At 41.2% G+C, this 25,154-nt stretch overlaps 1 protein-coding gene across 1 annotated transcript; it reads left to right on the forward strand.

Moving 5' to 3' along the window:
- The first annotated feature begins 481 nt into the window (after positions 1 to 481).
- Positions 482 to 24,933, forward strand: mcm6 (minichromosome maintenance complex component 6). Its single transcript, XM_034183765.1, has 18 exons — positions 482 to 681; positions 780 to 926; positions 7,512 to 7,622; positions 10,447 to 10,534; positions 11,302 to 11,463; positions 11,547 to 11,712; positions 11,818 to 11,966; positions 14,397 to 14,547; positions 14,638 to 14,779; positions 14,871 to 15,012; positions 15,100 to 15,207; positions 16,973 to 17,128; positions 17,262 to 17,390; positions 17,484 to 17,648; positions 20,998 to 21,121; positions 22,730 to 22,903; positions 24,186 to 24,325; positions 24,458 to 24,933. The coding sequence occupies exons 1-18, from the start codon at positions 587 to 589 to the stop codon at positions 24,563 to 24,565; spliced, it is 2,457 nt and encodes an 818-aa protein (XP_034039656.1). The 5' UTR covers positions 482 to 586; the 3' UTR covers positions 24,566 to 24,933.
- Positions 24,934 to 25,154: the final 221 nt, after the last annotated feature.

Here is a 25,154-nt window from a genome sequence, read left to right on the forward strand (position 1 = left end):
CACATTTTAATTTATTTAATTTTTTTTTATATATATAAAATACATTCGTCACTTTTTAAGGATTGTGCAGTGCTGTATGTCCGGGTTTAATTGGATTTGGCAGAGGCATGAGCTCTACTAGTTGCTCTTCTATGTGACTTAAATTTTCAAATACGGAGATCTGTTTATTATTGCAAAATTTGTCTCATTATTAATGTTGTTGTAAAATTCCTTCTGGAACGATCTACATTGCCACAATCAGTACACTTTAAAAAATAAACTTTTAATTTTTTTTATTTTTTATTTTTATTTTTAAATCGCTGTTTTCCGGTAGAGCAGAACGCCCCTTTTTAACAGGAAAACTGTCACGGAGAGAGGAAAAAAAAATCAATGTATCGTTTTGCGTTTCAGCACCTCATTGGCTCCAAACTCGAGAATATTTACACAACGTCTCGTGATTAGTCAGCGTTGGCGCGCCAAGCGTCACGTGGTATTGGTTTTCGCGCGAAATCTTCGTCAGTCGTTGTCTGTGTGTCTGTGGAGGAAAAGTCCGGTTTTTGTAACTAAACTTTGTTTTTCTTTTGCTCCAATTGGATCGAGTTTGACGATGGATGCTGCCACAGCTACCGCGGAGAACACAGCAGAGATCAGAGACGAACTGTCAGAGAAATGCCAGAAGTTATTTCAGGCGTTTTTGGAGGAGTGAGTCTGCTGCTGAAAAACGTGGTGCATTGTTACAACCCGAGTCCGACCTGATCGTCGGTGGCAGAGGGTTTAGACTTTGTTTTCTGTGTGTTTAGGTTCCAGGGCGGGGACGGGGAGGTGAAATATGTGCGGGAGGCCGAGGAGCTGATCAGGCCGGAGAGGAACACTCTGCTGATCAGCTTCACAGACCTGGAGGGCTTCAACCAGGAGCTGGCCACCACCATCCAGGAGGAGTACTACAGGTCCGTGAACTCAGCAGCTACTCACTTCAACAGATTTGTGAAAATGGTTATTTTTGTGTTCTGGTTCCTACAATGTTACAGTTTGATGATTATCTTTGTATATACACCATTAGAAATGAGTGGATGGCTTTAGTGGATCAGCGGGTTTCCGGTAATCAAAGGGTTGGTGGATTGATCCCATTTAACACGTGGTAAATACCAGGAAATGTGTCTCTTGATCTCAAACCCAAATGTCTCCGGTAGTGAGTGAAGTCACCCCACTCCAGCTAGCCATGCTCTTTAAGAATGACTAGTTTAAAGTTATGGACCTGCCGGTGTGATGTGTAGAAGTGGGCAGTGCTCCCTGCTTCTCCCATCAGTGGGATTTTTACCTGGCAGTTACATTCCCCGACCTTGAAACATCATCTGACGTATGAACAGTGTATTATGTCACCGGTGTGTATAAATAATTTATTACATGAACAGATAAGAATTGAAACATTTTGTTACTAGAGTGGGGTGACTTCACCTGGGGTGAGTTCACAGTGGGATGACTTTGCTATGAACCAATGTGAAATGCTATGAACCAATGAAAAAGCAGTCCTACATATTTGTTTAATATGCGCATTGAATGGCATATCCTGATCAAAAATGACTCCAAGATTTCTCACAGTATTACTGGAGGTCAGGGTAATACCATCCAGAGTAAGGATCTGGTTAGACACCATGTTTCTAAGATTTGTGGGGCCAAGTACAATAACTTCAGTTTTATCTGAATTTAAAAGCAGGAAATTAGAGGTCATCCATGTCTTTATGTCTGTAAGACAATCCTGCAGTTTAGCTAATTGGTGTGTGTCCTCTGGCTTCATGGATAGATAAAGCTGGGTATCATCTGCATAACAATGAAAATTTAAGCAATGCTGTCTAATAATACTGTCTAAGGGAAGCATGTATAAAGTGAATAAAATTGGTCCTAGCACAGAACCTTGTGGAACTCCATAATTAACCTTAGTCTGTGAAGAAGATTCCCCATTTACATGAACAAATTGTAATCTATTAGATAAATATGATTCAAACCACTGCAGCACAGTGCCTTTAATACCTATGACATGCTCTAATCTCTGTAATAAAATTTTATGGTCAACAGTATCAAAAGCAGCACTGAGGTCTAACAGAACAAGCACAGAGATGAGTCCACTGTCTGAGGCCATAAGAAGATCATTTGTAACCTTCACTAATGCTGTTTCTGTACTATGATGAATTCTAAACCCTGACTGAAACTCTTCAAATAGACCATTCCTCTGCAGATGATCAGTTAGCTGTTTTACAACTACCCTTTCAAGAATTTTTGAGAGAAAAGGAAGGTTGGAGATTGGCCTATAATTAGCTAAGATAGCTGGGTCAAGTGATGGCTTTTTAAGTAATGGTTTAATTACTGCCACCTTAAAAGCCTGTGGTACATAGCCAACTAATAAAGATAGATTGATCATATTTAAGACCGAAGCATTAATTAATGGTAGGGCTTCCTTGAGCAGCCTGGTAGGAATGGGGTCTAATAGACATGTTGATGGTTTGGAGGAAGTAACTAATGAAAATAACTCAGACAGAACAATCGGAGAGAAAGAGTCTAACCAAATACCGGCATCACTGAAAGCAGCCAAAGAGAACGATATGTCTTTGGGATGGTTATGAGTAATTTTTTCTCTAATAGTTAAAATTTTATTAGCAAAGAAAGTCATGAAGTCATTACAAGTTAAAGTTAAAGGAATACTTGGCTCAATAGAGCTCTGACTCTTTGTCAGCCTGGCTACAGTGCTGAAAAGAAACCTGGGGTTCTTATTTTCTTCAATTAGTGATGAGTAGTAAGATGTCCTAGCTTTACGGAGGGCTTTTTTATAGAGCAACAGACTCTTTTTCCAGGCTAAGTGAAGATCTTCTAAATTAGTGAGATGCCATTTCCTCTCCAACTTACGGGTTATCTGCTTTAAGCTGCGAGTTTGTGAGTTATACCACGGAGTCAGGCACTTCTGATTTAAGGCTCTCTTTTTCAGAGGAGCTACAGCATCCAAAGTTGTCCTCAAAGAGGATATAAAACTATTGACGAGATAATCTATCTCACTCACAGAGTTTAGGTAACTACTCTGCCCTGTGTTGGTATATGGCATTAGAGAACATAAAGAAGGAATCATATCCTTAAACCTAGTTACAGTGCTTTCTCAAAGACTTCTACTGTAATGAAACTTATTCCCCACTGCTGGGTAGTCCATCAGAGTAAATGTAAATGTTATTAAGAAATGATCAGACAGAAGGGGGTTTTCAGGGAATACTGTTAAGTCTTCAATTTCCATACCATAAGTCAGAACAAGATCTAAGGTATGATTAAAGTGGTGGGTGGACTCATTTACATTTTGAGCAAAGGTATGATTAAAGTGGTGGGTGGACTTATTTACATTTTGAGCAAAGGTATGATTAAAGTGGTGGGTGGACTCATTTACATTTTGAGCAAAGCCAATCGAGTCTAACAATAGATTAAATGCAGTGTTGAGGCTGTCATTCTCAGCATCTATGTGGATGTTAAAATCGCCCACTATAATTATCTTATCTGAGCTAAGCACTAAGTCAGACAAAAGGTCCGAAAATTCACAGAGAAACTCACAGTAACGACCAGGTGGACGATAGATAACAACAAATAAAACTGGTTTTTGGGACTTCCAATTTGGATGGACAAGACTAAGAGTCAAGCTTTCAAATGAATTAAAGTTCTGTCTGGGTTTTTGATTAATTAATAAGATGGAGTGGAAGATTGCTGCTAATCCTCCGCCTCGGCCCGTGCTACGAGCATTCTGACAGTTAGTGTGACTCGGGGGTGTTGACTCATTTAAACTAACATATTCATCCTGCTGTAACCAAGTTTCTGTTAGGCAGAATAAATCAATATGTTGATCAATTATTACATCATTTACTAACAGGGACTTAGAAGAGAGAGACCTAATGTTTAATAGACCACATTTAACTGTTTTAGTCTGTGGTGCAGTTGAAGGTGCTATATTATTTTTTCTTTTTGAATTTTTATGCTTAAATAGATTTTTGCTGGTTATTGGTGGTCTGGGAGCAGACACCGTCTCTACAGGGATGGGGTAATGAGGGGATGGCAGGGGGAGAGAAGCTGCAGAGAGGTGTGTAAGACTATAATGGTATGGTAGGAGATCTTGGACATGGCTTTGCCTCTTCCCAAGATGCAAAAAGAGAAAATGCAATCAAACATATTTCACAGGACTGCAATGAACCGTTATTTTCAAACATCAATCTGTTGATGACAAAATACTGATGAGCATTTTTCAGATCCCAAGATGACGTACAAATGTCTTGTTTTGTCTACAACCCAAAGATAAAGGAAAGAAACCAGAAAATAATCACATTTAAGAAGCAGAAAACATAGTTTGTGCAAACAAGACAAAAGAATCAGTTACCAGATAGTTGGTGGTTAGTTTGATAATTGATTAATTGTTGCAGCTCTAATACAGAATAAACAATTTAATTGGCCTCAGTGTTCCAATATGTTCAGGGAAGCTGCACAGCATCAGAATTTCTCTACTTCTTGAATTTGACCTGGACCATATTGGAATTATGATGCTGTGCAACACTTCGAGAATCACAAACCAACTTTCTGCACTTCTGGAAGTGGCTGCCACAGTGTCAGAAGTTGGCGTATGTTGTAAGTGTCGCCTCTTTCTTCTGAAATTAGAATAGAGGTCAGAAGCATAAAAACGTGTGTGCGGTTCATTAAAAAAAATAATGGTAATATTGCAGTTACAGAATCCAGACAGGAACTGCAAGGATTAACTGTTAAATCCATTACCAACTATTTTTATAATTGATTAATTATCTTTATTGTCATTTAAAAATTCAGAACTTATGATTTCAGCATGTGATTCATATTGGCTGATTTCTGGTCTGATATTTTCCCATACCAGACCATTACCACAACAATCAGTCTGGATCACGTATCAGATTCTTTACAAACCAGAAAGCTAAAAACATGATTAGAAAAACCAAGTTGGACATGAACATACTGCATAAATATCTAAACAGCATCAGGAAAAAAAAAACACACAGGTTGAAAGCTTACCAGCTAATGACTGGACCATATGTTAAGCAAGTTCTTCATGGAGGTGAAGAAAGCAAATGGGTCTGACTGCGAGCCCAAAACAGTTAGCTTTCATAGATAAAATCTAAAAAGGAGTGCTGCGTGGGTCAACAAATTGTGAATCAAAAAGTTTTAAAAAAAAATGTTTATACACAGGTGCTCAGTTGGAGATAGTGGTGCTATTAAGTAAAATGCACTTCCAATCTCCTCCAATTATGTGAGTGTAGGCGTATACTAGCTTCCTCCTTATTAAAGGAGGACTGTGACACCTGTGCAAAACCTGTTTGATATCCTGAAGAAGGCCATGCTGGGCTGAAACGCGTTGGTGCATATTTTAATTATATAGCCATGCCACAATAAAGGCTTTTTAATTTAATTTTCACAGAGTGCTTTGGAGCTTTGTTTTTGGTCTTCCTGAGGTTTTCACACAAAAGAGCTCTTTTTCATACTGAGTTAGCTTTCATATTTGGTCAATACTGTACGTTTGCATGTTTTTATATATATATATCAAATAATAAATTATTATCCTTGCTTGCTCAGTTTGCACTGTCAACACCTCAGTCTGATATTTTCCCAGACAGACCCCGTGCTCAGTTAATAATCCTTTAATTAATAAATAAATACACACACACACACACACACACACACAAAGTATTCACAGCACTTCACTTTTTCCACATTTTATGTTACAGCCTTATTCCAAAAAGAAGTAAATAAATTTTTGCCCCTCAAAAGTAAGCTCACAACACCCCATAATGACAACATGAAAAAAGCTGTTGTTTTTATTTATTTATTTACTTTTTTTTTGTGTAAATTTATTAAAAATCTTTGGGCAGTTCTACCCATTCCTCTTTGCAAAGCCTCTCAAGGTCTATCAGGTTAGATGGGGAGCGTCGGTGCACGGCCATTGTCAGATCTCTCCAGAGATGTTCAGTCAGATTCAGGTCTGGGCTCTGGTTGGACATATCTTGACACTATACCATACAGGCCTGATTGGTAGATTGCAGCAGAGATGGTTGTCCTTCTGGAAGGTTCTCCTCTCTCAACAGCTCTCTGTCAAAGCTCCAGGAGAGCATTTACAGAGTGACCATCAGGTTCTTGGTCACCTCCCTGACTAAGTGTTGGGGAAAGTGAGGAACACGGACCCACAACAGGGGGCGCAAATGAACGGACAATGAAGAAGTCAAATAACAAGGTTTTACTGTTGTGAATTCGCACAACAAACACAACAGATCACAATTGTAAAAATAAACCAATTCCACTGGTGTCGTGTGGGCAGGCTCGACGATAGGAGACGTCCGTCCGAGTCGAACCGGAACCACCCGATTTCCTCTGCCACCGAACCCCGGGAATACTGGAGCCGCCAAGTCCCGAACTCCCAGGTGGCCACTGCCTCCGCTCGTCGGATCCGATACTGCTGGCGAGGAACAGAAACAGTCAGATGTGGGTGCGGCTGCACCCAGCAACACGTAGGGTGGAAACACCACCTCCACCTCTAGTCACAAACAATACTGCAGTGTAGGGTACTTATCCGATATGAATCTAGTTCAGTCTTCAGCTGTCTTAAGCACAAGCAAAAAGGTTATTCCTCAGAAATGAGATGACTGGCTGAGTGCGTTACCTTCCTGGTAGAACGATATCTCGGCAATGAGATGGAGATGCCGTCCAGCTGATATACCCCTCAGCTGATGGATGTCAGCTGTTTCAGGTGATGGGTGACGGCTGTCACCTGGGCTGCTCCTGTGAGGCGGCAGCGCCCTCTGGTGCCTGGAGCCCGCACTCCAGGTGGGGTGCCCTCTGGTGGTGGTGGGCCAGCAGTACCTCCTCTTCAGCGGCCCACACAACACTAAGGCCCTTTTCCCCTGACTGCTCAGTTTAGACTTCATGCTTGGTTCGTGCTCTGACATACGCTGTCAACTGTGGGACCTTATATGTAGACAGGTGAGTGCCTTTCCAAATCATGTCCAATCAACTGAATTTACTCCAGGTGGACTCCAATTAAGGTGTAGAAACATCTGAAGGATGATTAGTGGAAACAGAATGCACCTGTGCTCAATTTTGAGCTTCATGGCAAAGTCTGTGAATACTTATGTGCATGTGATTTCTTAATGTCAAAACTTTTTTCATGTTGTTATGGGGTATTGTGTGTAGAATTTTGAGGGGGAAATAAATGTATCCATTTTGGAACAAGGCTGCAGCATATATGTGGAAAATGTGAAGTGCCGTGAATACTTTCCAGATGCACTTTGTATGGCATCATCTTGTGTTTTGGAAACCCAATCAACGTTGTTTGCTATTTTCTGATATTTTGTGGACCAAACAACAAATCCTTTTAATCCAGAAAGTTTTCAGCAGATTAACAGATCATTGAAAATGATCGTTGGTTGTATTCCTTCTGCATACAGACTCGCTCTGCTGTCTGTGTCGTTTGATTCATGTAAAGATTTTTGTGTTTTCAGGGTGTATTCTTTCCTGTGTCGGGCCGTGCGTAACTTTGCACGGGATCATGGAAATGTTCCTCTTAACAAAGAGTTCTACGTTGCCATCCAGGATCTCCCCACCAGACACAAGTAGGACACACGTCCAAGCATGTGTTTAGTTTTACGTTGATGTGCTGTTTGTGCCTTTTCTCCTTGATCAGCAGTTCTCTAACACAAGAGAACCGCTTGATTTTGAGAGAATTGGTTAAAAGTCAAGGTCGCAGTTTAAGGTTATAATGTTTGACCCAGTGATTATATATGTGGAATATTTCATGTGGCTGTTTTGAGGAATTGGTTACTGTGAAACTGTACAGTGTTTTGGTTTCATGATTGTTCATGCTTAGGAATTTTTAATCTGGAATTTGCCGCTGCACATAAAGATCATGTCCATACTGAGATTTTACCAAATGGTATTTAACATAAAAGAAAAGGAGTAACTAGACACTTCAGTGACAGCACCATTATATCAAGGAATTCTGGCTATATGAGAGTTAGGGTTTAAAGAGATGTAACATTTTACCACAAACTATTGTACTATGGTTCATAATTCTACTGGATGACTTATAACAAAGCAGAAGTAATTTATTCACACATTTTGGACAACCAGTTTTACTGTCTACGTAAGTCATGCTACTCAATTATGCTTTAACAGCTTTTCAATCTTTTAACATTTAATTAATGTCAGTAAATCTTGGTAACCTTTACAAATCAAATCTGTGTGACACAAAAATGGAGACATTTCTGCAAAAAGTACAAAAATTTATTGTTGGTCAAAATTCACAGTGAAATACAAATAGGTGTATAACTCCTAGTGTCCTATTCTGTCCTCATAACGTTTTGCATCAGCGACTCTGAGAAAACCATCTGAGACACACACAACATACATATTTTTATTACTGCTGTCAGGTGATTAAAATTAATGCAATTGATTATGAGGTCTGTGATTGGTTAATCTAAATGAATCACATTTAATTGCATGTATAATTTTTCAAAAATAACACCACTCAGGACTGTTTGTGTTTGGGGCATTTAATAATCTGCAGTAAAATTAGAGGATCTGGGTTACTTTTGTTACATTTGTCAAAGAGGTGTTAAACAAACTGTGACATAAATTGATCTTAAATCAGGAGAATGTTGGTAAAAACACATAAAATTGTGTGAGTTTGCATTTGTTAAAGGTGATTTTGTACAATTTGACTCCTTTAATATTTATCTTATTGGATCCAAGACCAATTCGTATTTAAATCTGTCCATTGAACATTAAAATCTGCATAAAAAACATCATGAAATAAACATTTTTGATATGTTTTAATAAGATTGTTTGTGTTCCGTGACGATGTTAATTAACAATCGTTAAAACCGAACCAACATGTTGTGCATGAACAGTTCTCAAAGCAAGTTACTTTAGTATGGAAAATATTGACATATAACCCAGTTATTACTCTCAAAAACACGTCTTTATTTACAGACCAACTCTGACTTCAAAACAAAACTGAACAAAATGCGACGTAACTAAAGGTGCTATAGGTGCTGTAATTAATTAATCTAAATTAGCACTTTATTTTGACAGTCATAATTTTAATACTTAAAAGCAACAGCTTGCAGTTATTACATCATTATACGCTAGACTTATTTATGAGCTACCTACGAAGTTAATGATAGCTACAATTCGCTTACTCTCTTGCGTTGTCTCTTAGCAGCTTGTATCCTCTTGTCTTCGGCTTCGTGCTGTTGTATGGCTTCTCAAAGTCTCTTGTACGTTTCAAGTGTATTTTGTCTCACCGCCTGCAGCCTTCTTTTAAAAACCCCCAGAACAAGCAGCAAATGCACCATCACCTCGATGTCCTCCATTGTTGTTTGCCTCGCGTATTCTTGAGGTTGGCGCCCACGTGACTTGTTGAAGTGGCCAATCCGAAGGCGAGAATTCATGCTTCCGTGACTGGCCGCCGCTCGGTGACAATACACTCTGGCTGTATGCTGTTCTATTGAAATCAGCCGTTTTTTTTATTGTCTCTAACTTGCTACTAACAGCCAGCTGACAGCTCTCATTGCCTTGAACGGTGAGATTTATACACCAAGCTGACCTGAAATTAACCATTGTACATTAAATCGACTTTATTGACGAGTCTAATCCCTTTGAAAAGTGACATATTACATGTATTTGTATTGAGCTCGCCAATGTTGTCACAGAGAAAACCCGTCCCTCGAGGTTAAATGTCCAGATGACCGACCTTGACAATAAATCAACATTGCGGCAGTTTCCCACAACTGCACTCTGATGACCTCGCCCATGTTGAGGAAGTTCTCAATTGATATAGAAAACGACAGGCCTGGTACCGAAACTGAGTCCAGTCCAGTAGAGTGCTAAAACTATATCATGGAAAAGGGTCTTAATATGAGGCTGATTATCATCTTTGTATTTGTCATGTGACCATTGACTCTGGGCGACTGTGAAGGTCATAACTGTTTAACTCTTAATCAGATGTCAAGGCCACACAAAACCAAACATTATGTATCACTGAATCGCAAAGAATGAATTTGCATGAATCCATGTCAAACACATAAAACGCACGTGCTGAACCTTAAACCTTCTGAGTGCTCTTACTTAAATTTCTTAGGGCTTCTCCTGTTTTTGCTCAGGGTTGCCTCAGTTGAGATGATTTGGCACAGTTTCATTCCAGATTCCCTCCCTGACACAACACCAGATGTGCATGGAGCACGGATGGCCTTGAAATGGGAGCCTTCTCTTTCAGGGCCAACGGAGATACACAAGCGTATTTTGTTAAAAAAAAAAAAAAAATCATGTGTTCAGTGTAATCCTATGGGGGGAGGGGTGGAAATTCTTTGTTTTTTCTATTTTTAAACATTAATGCAGGAGTGAAATATGAAACAGACCTTTGTTCTTGTGGAATAGAATCCGGGAGTTGTCGTCCATGCGTATCGGCTCCCTGGTGAGGATCAGCGGTCAAGTGGTGAGGACTCACCCAGTGCACCCGGAACTGGTAAGATCAGATGCACAGTGGTGGTTAGGCCACTAGTGGGCAATACAACCCTGAGAATTTATGTTCAAATCATGAACTTTGATTTGTAGAAGAAACATTTTTCACAAACATTAGTAGTAATGGTTAGAATTATTCTCAATAACACACTATAAATTTGTAAACTAGAGACAACTGGTTATATTCGGAAAGAAGCTTAACAATGCAGCAGTGACTTCATTCTTCTTTCTTCATACTCAAAGGAGAATTCCAACTTTTTTTTTAACCTGGGCCATGTTTTAAGATTGTTTTGGGTTAAACATTTCACTCGGGACTAAAAAGATTTTAGTTTGAATGTTAAACCAGAGGAAATGTACAAGACAAACAGAACTCACTGCAGTAAAATGCTTCTGGTCACTGAATACCCTAAAATATAATTAGTGTCAGCGAGTGTGGAGTATTTAGTTGTCGGTGCACATGGTTCCAAGTCTGGTTGCACATCAAAACTGAACAAACACGTAAACCAACTGGGCATTGAAGTGAAAGACAGTGCAGTGTTTGAATCGGCGCTTGCCGAGTTGTCAGTAATTGTGTTTAACTTACTATCTGTAGCAACAGACCCTTTCAGACTTTAGGGGAAAGTTTGTTGTTATAGATATCATGGTAGTGATGTCGGAAAGCGTAACGTGTCACTGCGTTATATAACGCGTTATTGGAATCCCAGTAGATGTTCATTTATAATTGTTGGTGTGAGGAAACAGCATTGTTTTTCCATTGTTTTGTTGCTGCAGGTCAGTGGTAACTTCCTGTGCATGGACTGTCAGGCGGTGATCAAAGACGTGCCTCAGCAGTTTAAATATTCCCCGCCCACCATCTGCAGGAACCCCGTCTGCAACAACCGCTCCCGCTTCCACCTTGATACACACAAGTCCAAGTTCATCGACTTCCAGAAGGTATCTGCGTGTTTCCACGGGGTGGATTGTGGTCTTGTTACTGATGGAGGCACTCAGGGTTGGGCTTCACTGTCTGTGTCCAGGTACGGATCCAGGAGACGCAGGCGGAGCTGCCTCGCGGTTCAATCCCGCGCTCTGTTGAGGTCATCCTGAGGACAGAGGCCGTGGAGACTGCGCAGGCTGGAGATCGCTGTGATTTCACCGGGACCCTTATTGTTGTGCCGGACGTGTCCCAGCTCAGCACTCCAGGTGAGTCTGCCAGACAGTGTCTTATTGTGTCCACCATCGCATCACTTCTGAAGTCCTTTAGATGTTGACTTGACTGCTTTGTGTATCTGGGTGTCTTCTGTCCAGGTCTGCGAGCTGAGACCAGTTCCCGCGTAGCTGGAGGCAGGCAGGGCTTTGAGGCTGAGGGTTTGAGAGGTCTGAAGGCTCTGGGAGTCAGAGAGCTGTCTTACAGGCTGGCCTTCCTGGCCTGCCACGTGGCCCCGACTAACCCTCGGGTAAGAAACACAAACATCTCATTTCCATAGTAACGGCAGCATCCTAGAATGTTCTAAATATATACAGTGAGGAAAATAAGTATTTTGATTGATATTGATATTTGAACACCCTGCGATTTTGCAAGTTCTCCCACTTAGAAATCATGGAGGGGTCTGAAATTTTCATCTTAGGTGCATGTCCACTGTGAGAGACATAATCTAAAAAAAAAAAAATCCGGAAATCGCAATGTTATGTTAGTGCTGCAAATAAGTATTTAAACACCTATGAAAATCAATGTTAATATTTGGTACAGTAGCCTTTGTTTGCAACTACAGAGGTCAAATGTTTCCTGTAGTTTTTCACCAAGTTTACACACACTGCAGCAGGGATTTTGGTCCACTCCTCCATACAGATCTTCTCTATATCTTTCAGGTTTGGAGTTTTAGCTTCCTCCAAAGATTTTCTATTGAGTTCAAGTCTGGAGACTGGCCAGGCCACTCCAGGACCTTGAAATGCTTCTTACGGAGCCCCTCCTTAGTTGCCCTGGCTGTGTGTTTGGGGTCATTGTCATGCTGGAAGACCCAGCCATGACCCATCTTCAATGCTCTTACTGAGGGAAGGAGGTTTTTTGCCAAAATCTTGCAATACATGACCCCATCCATCCTCCCTTCAATACGGTGCAGACGTCCTGTCCCCTTTGCAGAAGAGCACCCCCAGAGTATGATGTTTCCACCCCCATGCTTCACAGTTGGGATGGTTTTCTTGGGGTTGTTCTCATCCCCTAAACATGGTAAGTGGAGTTGATTCCAAAAAGCTCTATTCTGGTCTCACCTGACCACATGACCTTCTCCCATGCCTCCTCTTGATCATCCAGATGGTCACTGGTGAACTTCAAACGGGCCTGAACATGTGCTGGCTTGAGCAGGGGGACCTTGCTGCCCTGCAGGATTTTAAACTATCATGTGTTACTAATATAATCTTTGTGACTGTGGTCCCAGCTCTCTTCAGGTCATTGACCAGGTCTTCCTGTGTAGTTCTGAGCTTTCTCAGAATCATCCTTACCCCACAAAGTGAGATCTTGCATGGAATCCCAGACCGAGGGAGAATGACAGTCATCTTGTGTTCCACTTTCTAATAAATAATCATAACAGTTTTGTCTTCTACCAAGCTGCTTGCCTGTTGTCCTGTAGTCCATCCCAGCCTTGTGCAGGTCTACAGTTTTGTCCCTGGTGTCCTTAGACAGCTCTTTGGTATTGGTTATGGAGGACAGGTTGGAGTGTGATTGGTTGTGTGTGAACAGGTGTCTTTTATACAGGTAACAAGTTCAAACAGGTGCAATTAATACAGGTAAAGAGTGCAGAATAAGAGGTCTTCTTAAAGAAAAATTAACAGGCCTGTGTGAGCCAGAATTCTTGCTGGTTGGTAGGTGTTCAAATACTTATTTGCAGCAGTAACATACAAATAAATTATTAAAAAATCATACATTGTAATTTCTGGATTTTTTTTTTTTTTAGATTATATCTCTCACAGTGGACATGCACCTAAGATGAAAATTTCAGACCCCTCCATGATTTGTAAGTGGGAGAACTTGCAAAACCGCAAGGTGTTCAAATACTTATTTTCCTCACTATATATATATATATATATATATATATATATATATATATATATATATATAAATTCATGTCACGTGACATACAAAGTACCAATCAAATGACAAGGATCCACTCAGCTGTTATATAATTGTAATTATAATGACTATTTATATAGAGCTTTCCCAAGAATCAAAGCACTAAACAAAATAAACTCCAATAATAAAAGAATAAATGCCAGTAGTTAAAAAATACACTATAACAATGCACAAAAATCCCAAATTAAAGAGCTCATAACACAAAAAGGTGCGACTTATACAATGGAAGATCCTGTAAGTAAAGAATGTATGAGAATGGCAGTGCTTTCCCTGTTCTACGACTAGATGCTGCGCGTACGTATACACAGTCAGAGCTGTTCGTATATTTACACACATTTCTAAGTAGAAGTTGAAAAAGTTCATGCTTTGCGTAGAAATGTTTGTATACATGGTTTAACCATAACTCTGTGCTTAAATATGCCCCTGGTCTCACAGACGGCACCTTGAGTTAATATATTTATCATCCTTGTCAGCGGCAGAGTCCTATACTTGGGTAAAACTACACAAAATAGTTAAACCTGAATCCTTTCCCATGGGTTTGTGACTTCTTATTAAAGTTACACGCCAGTGTTACGCTGCAAGTAATTATAAATCAGAAGAGACACATCTTCAATTTGGAGTTTAAGGACTCAGTGGACTCGGTCTGTTTCCACAAATAAGTATAAGAAAGTAAAAGAAAAAGCCCCGTGGCCTGCTGGCTTCTTTTTTTACTTTTTTTTTTTTTTTTTTTTTAAGTTAATGGTCTCACTTTTTGTTGCAGTTTGGTGGAAAGGAGCTGCGAGAGGAGGAGCAAACTGCAGAGAGCATCAAAAACCAGATGACTGAGAAGGAGTGGGAGAAGGTTTTTGAAATGAGCCAAGACAAGAACCTGTACCACCACTTGTGCACCAGTCTGTTCCCCACCATTCATGGTCAGCGCGGCCGTCATCCTTTTACTGTTGGAGCATTTAGATGTGCTGGACTCAACCTTATACTGTTTCTTTTATTTTTCTTTTGTGCAGGCAACGATGAGGTGAAGCGCGGCATCCTGCTGATGCTGTTTGGTGGCGTTCCCAAGACGACCATGGAGGGAACCTCGCTGAGAGGAGACATCAATGTCTGTATCGTCGGAGACCCCAGCACCGCCAAGAGCCAGTTCCTCAAGTGTGTAACAGAGGCACATATCATGTTTGCAACGCTGATTCTGTAAGCGATCAAATGTCAGAGGCAGCGCATTGACTGTCCATCCGTACAGGCACGTGGAGGAGTTCAGTCCCAGAGCTGTGTACACTAGTGGCAAAGCAAGCAGCGCTGCAGGTCTGACAGCCGCCGTGGTCCGAGACGAGGAGTCCCACGAGTTTGTCATCGAGGCAGGAGCTCTGATGCTGGCTGACAATGTGAGATTTGCTTCCTGTCAACACACAGTGTGACTCACTTGGGTTTAGCATGATGTCCAGTGGTGTGATAGATGTCTTTGCCTGCAGGGGGTGTGCTGCATTGATGAGTTTGACAAAATGGACATCAAAGACCAGGTGGCCATCCATGAAGCCATGGAGCAACAGACCATCAGCATTACCAAAGCTGGAGTCAAGGTACAGACAGTTTAGCCTCTGCAGATTCTTGCTCCTGTGCCCCCTGCAGGGGTGAGGGTAAAACCAAACCAAACATGGCAGATCCCTGTTCTCAGACTGACAGGTGTGTGATCTGTGCTGCAGGTGCAGAGAATTTTCAAAATACAGTTTGTCTTATTGATCAAGGTTTTTTTTTTTTTTTATTGTACTTAAACAATTTAATATGGGTCCAACAGATTGAGCGGAAAAAAAAAAAAAAACAGGACCCTGAACCTGCTCCAATCCCAGCTCACCCCCCACCCTTCCTCCTCCTAAATGGCAGACTCACGGTGCTAACTACACGAGAAATGAAATACATATTTCGCATTGCCAAGCATTAAAAAAAAGGCAGAACAACAATATTCAGACATTCCTGAAGTAACTATGGTAATTAAAAAAAAAAAAAAACAACCACAGAGGTTTACAATACTATATTTTTGACATCCGTATCATCAACAAATATTAAAAAAGGCTGCCAAATATTATAAAATTTCCTACTAGACCCTCTGATTGTGTATTTGATCTTCTCCAACTTGATATGGTACATGATTTCCCTGATCCAGTGACCATGTGTCGGGGTCATGAGTCTTTCCATTTCAATAATATCAGTCTCCTGGCAAAGAGAGAGCAGAAAGCCAGTGTAGGTCTTTGCCACATTTCAAGAGGGGCGCCCGTCTGGCCTACGCCGAAGAGCACAATGAATGGAAATGGTACCAGAACCTTCCCAAAGATCTTAGAAAAGGTCTCAAAGATGGATTGCCTAAAAGTGCAATGCTTCGGACACGTCCAGAACATGTGTAACAGAGTGGCTGGATCCTGTCCACATCAATCACAAGTGGGGTCCGTGTGTAGACGGTGTACAATTTCAAACTGAATGACTGCATGTCTAAGACAAATAGAAGAGGAGAAGATTCTCTCCATTATTTTATGTCAAGTGTCTTCTGTAGTTGGTTCATTTAAATCTGTCTCCCATTTGTTTTTGAGGGAATCTAGAGGCAGCAAATTATGAGAGGACAGTATTTCATGTATTGTGCATATAGTTCGTTTCTTAACTAGTTTACAATCAAAAATTGAGTCAGTTTGCCTTACATTGGTTTGACAAATGTTGTTTTCTGTACTTTCTCCACATGCAGACTGAGATGCTTGTAGAACCCTAAAGTTGCATGTTTTACCAAAATGAAGCGGTTTTATTTGAATCAAACCATTCTTTGTACTTCTGTAGTTGCCTCTCCGTCGTGTCTAGAACCTGTCCTCAGTGTTCAGTAGTCAACTCCTCTCACTCTTTTAGGCTGAATTTTGTGAAACTTGGTGCAAGTCCTTGTTATAGGTTGGTAATACGCATATTATTTATTGTGTTGTTGGAGTTGGGCCCATTTTATCAAAGTTATGGCTTTTGATTAACAAATCTAGACTGTCAGATTCATGAGTGGGTGTCTGCATTCTGAAATCAACTCCTCACATACCTTGTAATGTTATCAGAATGTAGCAAGAACTTGTACCAAAGCAGCATTTGCCAGTGGGGGATATTGTCCTCTCAGAGTGCTCTTCTTAGGTATCCAAGTGAGTACAGAATGACGCCCCAAAATGTAACATAACCACCCCTAAAACATTTTCACACCTACTGGTGTTATTGGATCAAGTTTGCACTACAAGTGAAACCCCTCTGGAGAGATGGCAGATGGTGAACAGGCATGACACAGTAATGGTGACACGGTCGTAACAAAGACTCCGCCCTCGTCTCCCGCAGGCCACCCTGAATGCTCGCACGTCTATCCTGGCTGCTGCAAACCCTGTGGGCGGGCGCTACGACCGCAGCAAAAGTCTAAAGCAGAACGTCAACCTGACTGCTCCCATCATGAGCCGCTTTGACCTTTTCTTCATCCTGGTGGACGACTGTAACGAGGTACGGCGTCACTGTGAACCGTGTCTGTTGTTGTTCAGAGATTCTCTGCAGATCAGCTCGATGTCGTGTCGTCTCGGTGTAAATGCCACAGATCTGGTGCTGCAACAAGAAGAATAATTTTTGTGTGTGTTAGGTTACAGACTACGCCATCGCCAGACGTATCGTGGACCTGCACTCTCGCGTGGAGGAGTCTGTGGACCGACTGTATACTCTGGATGAGATACGCAGATATCTGCTCTTCGCTCGGCAGTTCAAGCCAAAGGTTTGTGTCTGACCATTTTCACCTGAGGTGTGGCCACTTGTACAATGTTGTGTTCATCTGTGTGTGTGTGTGTGTGTGTGTCTGTGTCCACAGATCTCCACTGAGTCTGAGGAGTTCATCGTCGAGCAGTACAAGCGTCTTCGCCAGCGTGACGGCTCTGGGGGCGTGTCCAAGTCTGCCTGGCGAATAACAGTGCGGCAGCTTGAGAGCATGATCCGTCTTTCAGAGGGCATGGCTCGTATGCACTGTTGTGATGAGGTGCGTACAGAAAAAAAACAGCTTTCTGCTACAGCTTTGGGACTCTGCTATAAGAAAACAAAAACAAAAAAAACATTTAATCTGTAGGAAGTCTCGTTGGATGCTCGGATACAATTATCTTAAGACAGTCTAAATGGTAAACTGCATTGATGTTGTACTTTTCTGTTGGTCAGCTCCTCAAAGATCTTTACAGCCACACCTCAGTTTCACCTGAATTTTTCTCCTGTACGAGGTCTGTTAGAAAACTATCCGACCTTTTTATTTTTTTCAAAAACTATATGGATTTGAATCATGTGCGCTTGCATCAGCCAAGCTTGAACCTTCGTGTGCATGCGTGAGTTTTTTCACGCCTGTCGGTTGCGTCATTCGCCTGTGGGCAGGCTTTGAGTGAGCACTGCTCCACCCCCCTCGTCGGATTTTCATTGTCAGGGAAATGGCTGAGAGACTGCCGCTTTGCTCCATGAAAACTTTTTCAGAAACTGTGAGAGACAGCCAGGTGGAAACCATTCAGAAGATTCAGATGGCTTTCGGCAAAGATTCTATCGGAGGAATTCGCGCGTCAGCACGGAGCTGCTCATGGCGCACAACAACCATTAAACCATTCGGAAGATTCAGACGGCTTTCGGTGGCTTTTCAGTCGCGTTAGTTTCCGAGAAATTGTGTAACAGCTGAACATGCCACAACATGTCCTGTGAGACTTCCAACACGGAGGTGTTTTTTTTTGTTGTGCACCATGAGCGGCTCCGTGCCGACGTGCGAATTCCTCCGCACGTCTTTCATTACAAAATCTCCTGTAACAGTGGAATGTGGCACAAAAGTGCTGATGTCCACGTTTTCTGTGATTTCTCTGCTAGTCAGATGACGTCCCGGATCAACACAGCCTTCACTTTGGAAATGATCTGGTTGTTTCAGCCTGTCGATGGCCGCTCGGAGCGCGGCGCACCCTTCGCCGCTGTGGGCCGTCTTTAATCCGGTTGTAATAATCCTTAATCCGTGTGACGCAGATAGAATCTTCACTGAAAGCCATCTGAATCTTCTGAATGGTTTCCAACTGCTTGTCTCTCACAGTTTCTGAAAAAAATTTCATGGAGCAAAGCAGCAGTCTCTCAGACATTTCCCTGACAATGAAAATCCGACGAGGGGGCTGGACCAGTGCTCATTCAAAGCCTGCCCACAGGCGAATGACGCAACCGACAGGTGTGAAAAAACTCACGCATGCGCACGAAGGTTCAAGCTTGGCTGATGCAATCACACGTGATTTAAATCCATATAGTTTTTGAAAAAAAATAAAAAGGTCGGATAGTTTTCTAACAGACCTCGTATGTCAAGCAGTTTTTATTATATTAAGATTTTTGGTCAAAGGCACTTTAATGTTGGTAAAAGGAGATGAGAGCTGTTCATTCATCTGCTACACCGATGTTTTGTTGGGCTGAGGTGTTGAACATCTGTGCCACCATTCAATAAGGTCTCTTCTCTCAAATTTACACCACTTTGGTGTTGAAGGTGGAGAATGGTTTCAAACCAAGTTATGTCCAAAAAATGCTGTAGGCCGCTGTAGTAGAATTCCTTTCGTGTTTGGCTGCAGACTGCTGTCATTTTTGCTGTCATTTTTAGTGCTACAGACAGTCAATAATTTACTTGAGGAGGTTATGGTCTGGTGGTTAATAGGGCTGCAACAAATGATTATTTGGATCATCGATGAATCTGATGGGGTTTCGACACGATTAATTGGATTAGCGGGGAAATGTTTTTTACAAAATGTGCCAGGGAAACAATTTTTCTCTCCTTCCATCACTTTATTTAACAACAGAACATTATTTGAAAACTTAAAATAATTGAAAATCAACAAATCGTCAAATGCCCCTTGGCTGTTGAAATATAAAATAATAATGAATAAAACAGTTTATACACTCAACAAAAATATAAACGCAACACTTTTGGTTTTGCTCCCATTTTGTATGAGATGAACTCAAAGATCTAAAACTTTTTCCACATACACAATATCACCATTTCCCTCAAATATTGTTCACAAACCAGTCTAAATCTGTGATAGTGAGCACTTCTCCTTTGCTGAGATAATCCATCCCACCTCACAGGTGTGCCATATCAAGATGCTGATTAGACACCATGATTAGTGCACAGGTGTGCCTTAGACTGCCCACAATAAAAGGCCACTCTGAAAGGTGCAGTTTTATCACACAGCACAATGCCACAGATGTCGCAAGATTTGAGGGAGCGTGCAATTGGCATGCTGACAGCAGGAATGTCAACCAGAGCTGTTGCTCGTGTATTGAATGTTCATTTCTCTATCATAATCCGTCTCCAAAGGCGTTTCAGAGAATTTGGCAGTACATCCAACCAGCCTCACAACCGCAGACCACGTGTAACGTGTGGGTTTCACGCACCCTCACATCGGTGTGTGTGACTGGGTGAATGTGAGGCGTCATTGTAAAGCGCTTTGAGCTTCTGATTCAGATGGAGAAGTGTTATATAAATGCAGTCAATTTACCATATACTTAGTTGATAGATACAACAGAGTTTTAGTGTTTTGCATGTTAGATAAAAACGGGAAGCCCTGGCTCTGGTGGCAGCTTAAAAAGTTACCTTTTTCTGAGGTAATTGATTTAGTTCCTCTCTGTAATATCACACAAATTATTCACATTTTCCCCAAGTAAAACCACATGCCTTTGCTCACTTAAATAATCCGTCTCTTGTGGTCCATGTTTCCTCCTCGTTAACATTAAAGGTGACAGTTGGTGATCTCCGTGTGAGCGCAAAGATTGTTTGTGGTGAGACACTCAGTTGAGCACGCTCTGTTCTTTTGACCATCTACAGTGATGCAAAGTAATACCGCATCTCTGTGATGTGATCTTTGAGCAGGAATTTGGAGTGTTGAATCCCGCAGCTCCCACGTGTTTCACAGTTGCGCTCTTTCAGGCTGTAATGTTGATCGTAAGGATTAATTGTTCAGCTGTAGCTGGTGGACGTCATAAACCAGAATTTCTCCAACAGAAAAGGGTCATATCTTTATATTTGAGAAGGTTAAACGGGTTGTAATTGTGAAATAAGTACAACATTTTAGCGTTCATGCTTCTGTCCGTCAGCTAATCGATGCATTAACACGTCAGCTGTAGCAAACATCATTACTGAGACAGATCAGGAATATTTACCAGCACGTAAACGCTGTCAGAGTCACCAAAACTGACCATCATCTCGATGTGCACTGTGAAGTCACTCTTTCTTGAATATGGCCTCTGATCCAGTACTGTTCTTGAGCATCAGTGATTAAGTCACCTGGTCTCAGACTACTGTTAACCTGTGACCTCTGACCTCTTGCTGATGTCTCCAGGTGCAGCCCAAACATGTGAAGGAAGCGTTCCGTCTTCTGAACAAATCCATCATCAGAGTGGAGACACCCGACGTCAACCTGGAGCAACAGGACGAGCTGGAGGAGGAGCAGCAGGAGGAGGAAGGTACTGATGTGCACATCATGGGGTTGGGGGGGGGGCAGTACAGAGGAGCATCAGGTAAAGCAAGTTAATACAAATGTTGAGATACTAAAAATTGTATTTTATAATAAATTACACAGTTTAATTCCTGGGTGATCTCATTTAAATATCTGAGACTTGTACGAAATCTTCAAAGGAATCGTTCATTAATCAACTTTTAATTTGCACGCATCATCACTAATAAATCGAGTCTGAGTTGAAGGTTTGGACAATTGAATGATTTAGTCAGGCATCAATGGCTGACGGGCATTAACGGTGTAGAGTCAGCATAGTGATGATGGCAGATGCAGGTGATTGAGGCTCCGTCTTGTTGAATGGTACATTCCATCTATCACCTCTTGAAATATTCTTTTCATTGCACTCATAAACATTCATTATTTGTATAATATTTCATCTCATTTGTTAAATATTAGTCATGAATAATGTTAAAAACAAAATGATTTTGGATTGCTCCTGTGTTCAACTTTAATCCAAGCCTCAAATTAAAGTTACTGTGGAGCACATTTATGATTTATTAATGGACTAGTCACATGACATGTAATGTAATTAGTTTGCTTTTTTTAAGGAGTTATGAGACACGAACATTTTGGCTTTTAGGTCCCTAGTTTGTAAAAAAAACAAAAAACAAAGTGTTAGTTAACTTTACGGATCTCTACACAAACAGACTGCAGGATGACGCCTCCTCCATTCTTGGGACCTTGGACAAGTTCAAAGATGACCAACCTTGACATATTTTAAGAGGTTAAAAAGTCAAATTCTGTTTCAATCTGTTCCGTTTTGTTTTTGAGTGGCGGGCGTGACAGCCAATCAGTGTAGTGCTGCACCGTGATGTCAGTGGCTGCTCTCTCCAAAATCACTTCGTTTTGTGTGTTTATATACGTTTCTCATATTCTATAAAAGCTAGCGAGAAATAAATACTTCTAAAACTGAAAACCTGATAACACCTCTGGAGTCATTTACAAGACATTTTGCAGACATGAGCATGCATGCTAAATTCTGCTTACTTCCTGCGGCGTTACATCGTTAAATTACTGAACATGTACGTAAAAAAAAAAAATAGGATCTTAATTAATTAAATAACTGCCATTATAAAGCACACAGTGCTTATATGGCTGAGGGTATTTTAGCGTTGCATTATATTTATTTTATGCAAAGCATTTTAGTCTGGTCTTTTCTCATCAACAATAATGTATGTTAATTTTGTTTTAGATCACTGACGTAGTGTCGTCCTCATCTCTTTTACGTAATGAAAAAAATAATTTGTCTCTGCTCATCTGATGAAATTAACGCTGTCAAAGAATAGTAGTTATCATGATCGCCCCACGTCTCCCCTGATTGGAGTTTAATATCCTGTCGTAATACGGTGGGTAATGGTAATACTGCGCTTTAAAACACTGTTGTGCAGATGATGGTTATGCGGACATGTTGCATAAATACAGCTCTTCTGAGACTTTGAAAGAGTTTGGGTTCAACTCTTTTGGTTTTTTAAAATGACACCAGGTTGGACATCTTCATCACAGAATATCCACTCTTTCCTTCTGGTGTAATTTTAATGAAGTCTTTTCTGTGCAGGACACAACATCCCTAATGGAGTGAACGGCATCGACGGTATAAACGGCCATGTGGACGGCCTGAACGACCACGCTGAACCCAGCAGTCAGTCCAAACCTTCCCTCCGTCTGTCTTTCACAGAGTACAGACGCATTTCCAACCTGTTGGTTCTGCATCTGCGCCGGATGGAGGACGGTACGCAACCATTCTTTCTGCTCTGATTCTGACATGTGATGGGAGGCAAGCAGCAGCAGCGCTGTTCTGGATTTACCCGAGTAATGGACGCCACCAAATGCTTCACTCACAAATTTTCTGTTGGTTGTTTTTCTTTACAGATGATCAGTTAATGTGTTCAGTGTGGTAATATATTGAAGGTTACACAGGAAATGAACATGTGTCCAACGTGGATGTGACACAGCTTTAAAATTAATTTCTTATAAGTGGTTTTCTGTAAAGTTGGACAGTTCAGGACACTTTTATTCATTTTAAATTTAATTAGCTGTCTTTGTAGACATAGTCTGTGGGGGGTCTGAACATCATGTTTTCATCTGTTTGTGGACACATTCTTCTGAACATGACGGTCTGAGTTCATCCAGCTGTACATGGGTACCAAGCTTGACTGGAGAAGTAACATACAATGGGAACGGAAGCGATAGGATGACTCAGACAACAAAGGAGAATAGTGTAAAGTACGCACGCTACTTTCAACTTAAACAGAATGACTTTAACTTAACAGGAGCAGCTGACATAACCGGAGCGAACACGTACACAGAGTGCAGTGAGTTACTGTAGCAACACTGCATGCCCATATATGGCACACACATGAAATTGTCTTTAAACGAAATGAAAACAACAAAATAGTAGCGCTGTTCCTGATCAGGGTGTCAAAAGACATACAGGCCAAGGAATTAAAACAAACAACCCCACGAATCTCTTTATTAATAGCCTAAATGACGTGTTTTCTCTCACAGGATGGGAGGAGACACAAAATAAATGCATCTCTACTACTGTGCGGGCATAAATGCTCAGCATTTTGCAGGTGTGTGCGAGACTAGACAGGCACACTGCGGGAACAGGCGGGAGTGTAACACATGTTACAGGTGCGGATGGTAATGGCACGAAATTCAGTGGGAGCTGGCAGGAACGGGATAAAGAAATTAGTCCCGCGCAGGGATCTACTGTGTAAGTCTGTCTAAATATTGGGTTTTTGTTTTGTTTGTAAATCCACTATTGCCGTAATGTTTGTTTTTTTTTTTCTAAGGTTTAAGAAGCTCTCCGTCCATACGGACCACATGTGTTTAGAATGTCATGTGACGCTTTCTGCACGTTGTGTGACCTGTATCTCTGGACAAAGTGTTTGCTGTTTATGTAGCTTTTTCTAATCACCTGGAAAAGCCACCTCATGCCAATTAAAAAAAAAAAATGCCTTCATGATATTCAAGGTTTTTCGAAGTACTCAACTTTATTCTGTGCACAGCTGAGGAAGAGGAGCAGCTGAAGAAAAGCGCAGTGGTGAACTGGTATCTGAAGGAGATCGAGGCAGACATCGACTCTGAGGCGGAGCTCATCAGTAAGAAGGGTCTGATCGAGAAGGTCATCCACAGACTGGTTCACTATGTGAGTTCACTTTGTGTAGCAAGACGCAAAGCACAAACTTTGGATGCGGCTTCTTGGATTTGATGACACATGCGACTTATGTGCTAGGTTTGAATCCAGTCTAAAAACTTGTCTGCATCTGTGTCTGTGCAGGATCACATCCTGATCGAGCTGTCGCAGTCGGGGCTGAAAGGCTCAGAGCCTGAAAGCACAGAAGAAGCGGTTCTGGTTGTCAATCCGAACTACGCCCTGGATGATTAAGCCCCGCCCTCAATCAGTTTGAGTCCTTTGCTCACTGAAAATGTATTTTTCATGACAAACCTTAAAGTCACATTGGTCGGTTTTTGAATGGACATGTTAGCTTTGTTTCGCATTAAATTTGCTGTATATATAGACTAGATTTGGGGTCTTTTTAAACATTTTTGGCCCATCTTTTGTAAATATTCTGCTCTCATTTTTGGAGTTAACTGACTCAAAGAATCTTAAACTTGGACCAGCCCTCGTGTTGACTTAATATTTAAGGATCACATTGTTTATTGGTAGTATTCTGACTTATTTTGGATGGCTTGTAAAATTGTGGCATGCTTGAAGAAAATGTTGGTTAAATAAATAAATGTATATTACTGATTCTGAATGCTGTTGAGTGTAACTTTAGCTGGATCAGCAGAAGTAAACTTCTTCCTAGGCTGTGGTAAAGGTTTAGGCATGTATCCTGCAAAATGCATGAAGGGATGGAGTCCATCACCACGAGTCTAAATGATGTCTGAAGAGCAACCAATCAGATAATGTTATCATGTGCATGATAGAAATTAGGTGCAGGTGTTGGTGAAGTTACATGTTGCTCAAAACG

The sequence above is a fragment of the Thalassophryne amazonica genome, chromosome 12 (genome assembly GCF_902500255.1).
Source record: "Thalassophryne amazonica chromosome 12, fThaAma1.1, whole genome shotgun sequence".
NCBI lineage: Eukaryota > Metazoa > Chordata > Actinopteri > Batrachoidiformes > Batrachoididae > Thalassophryne > Thalassophryne amazonica.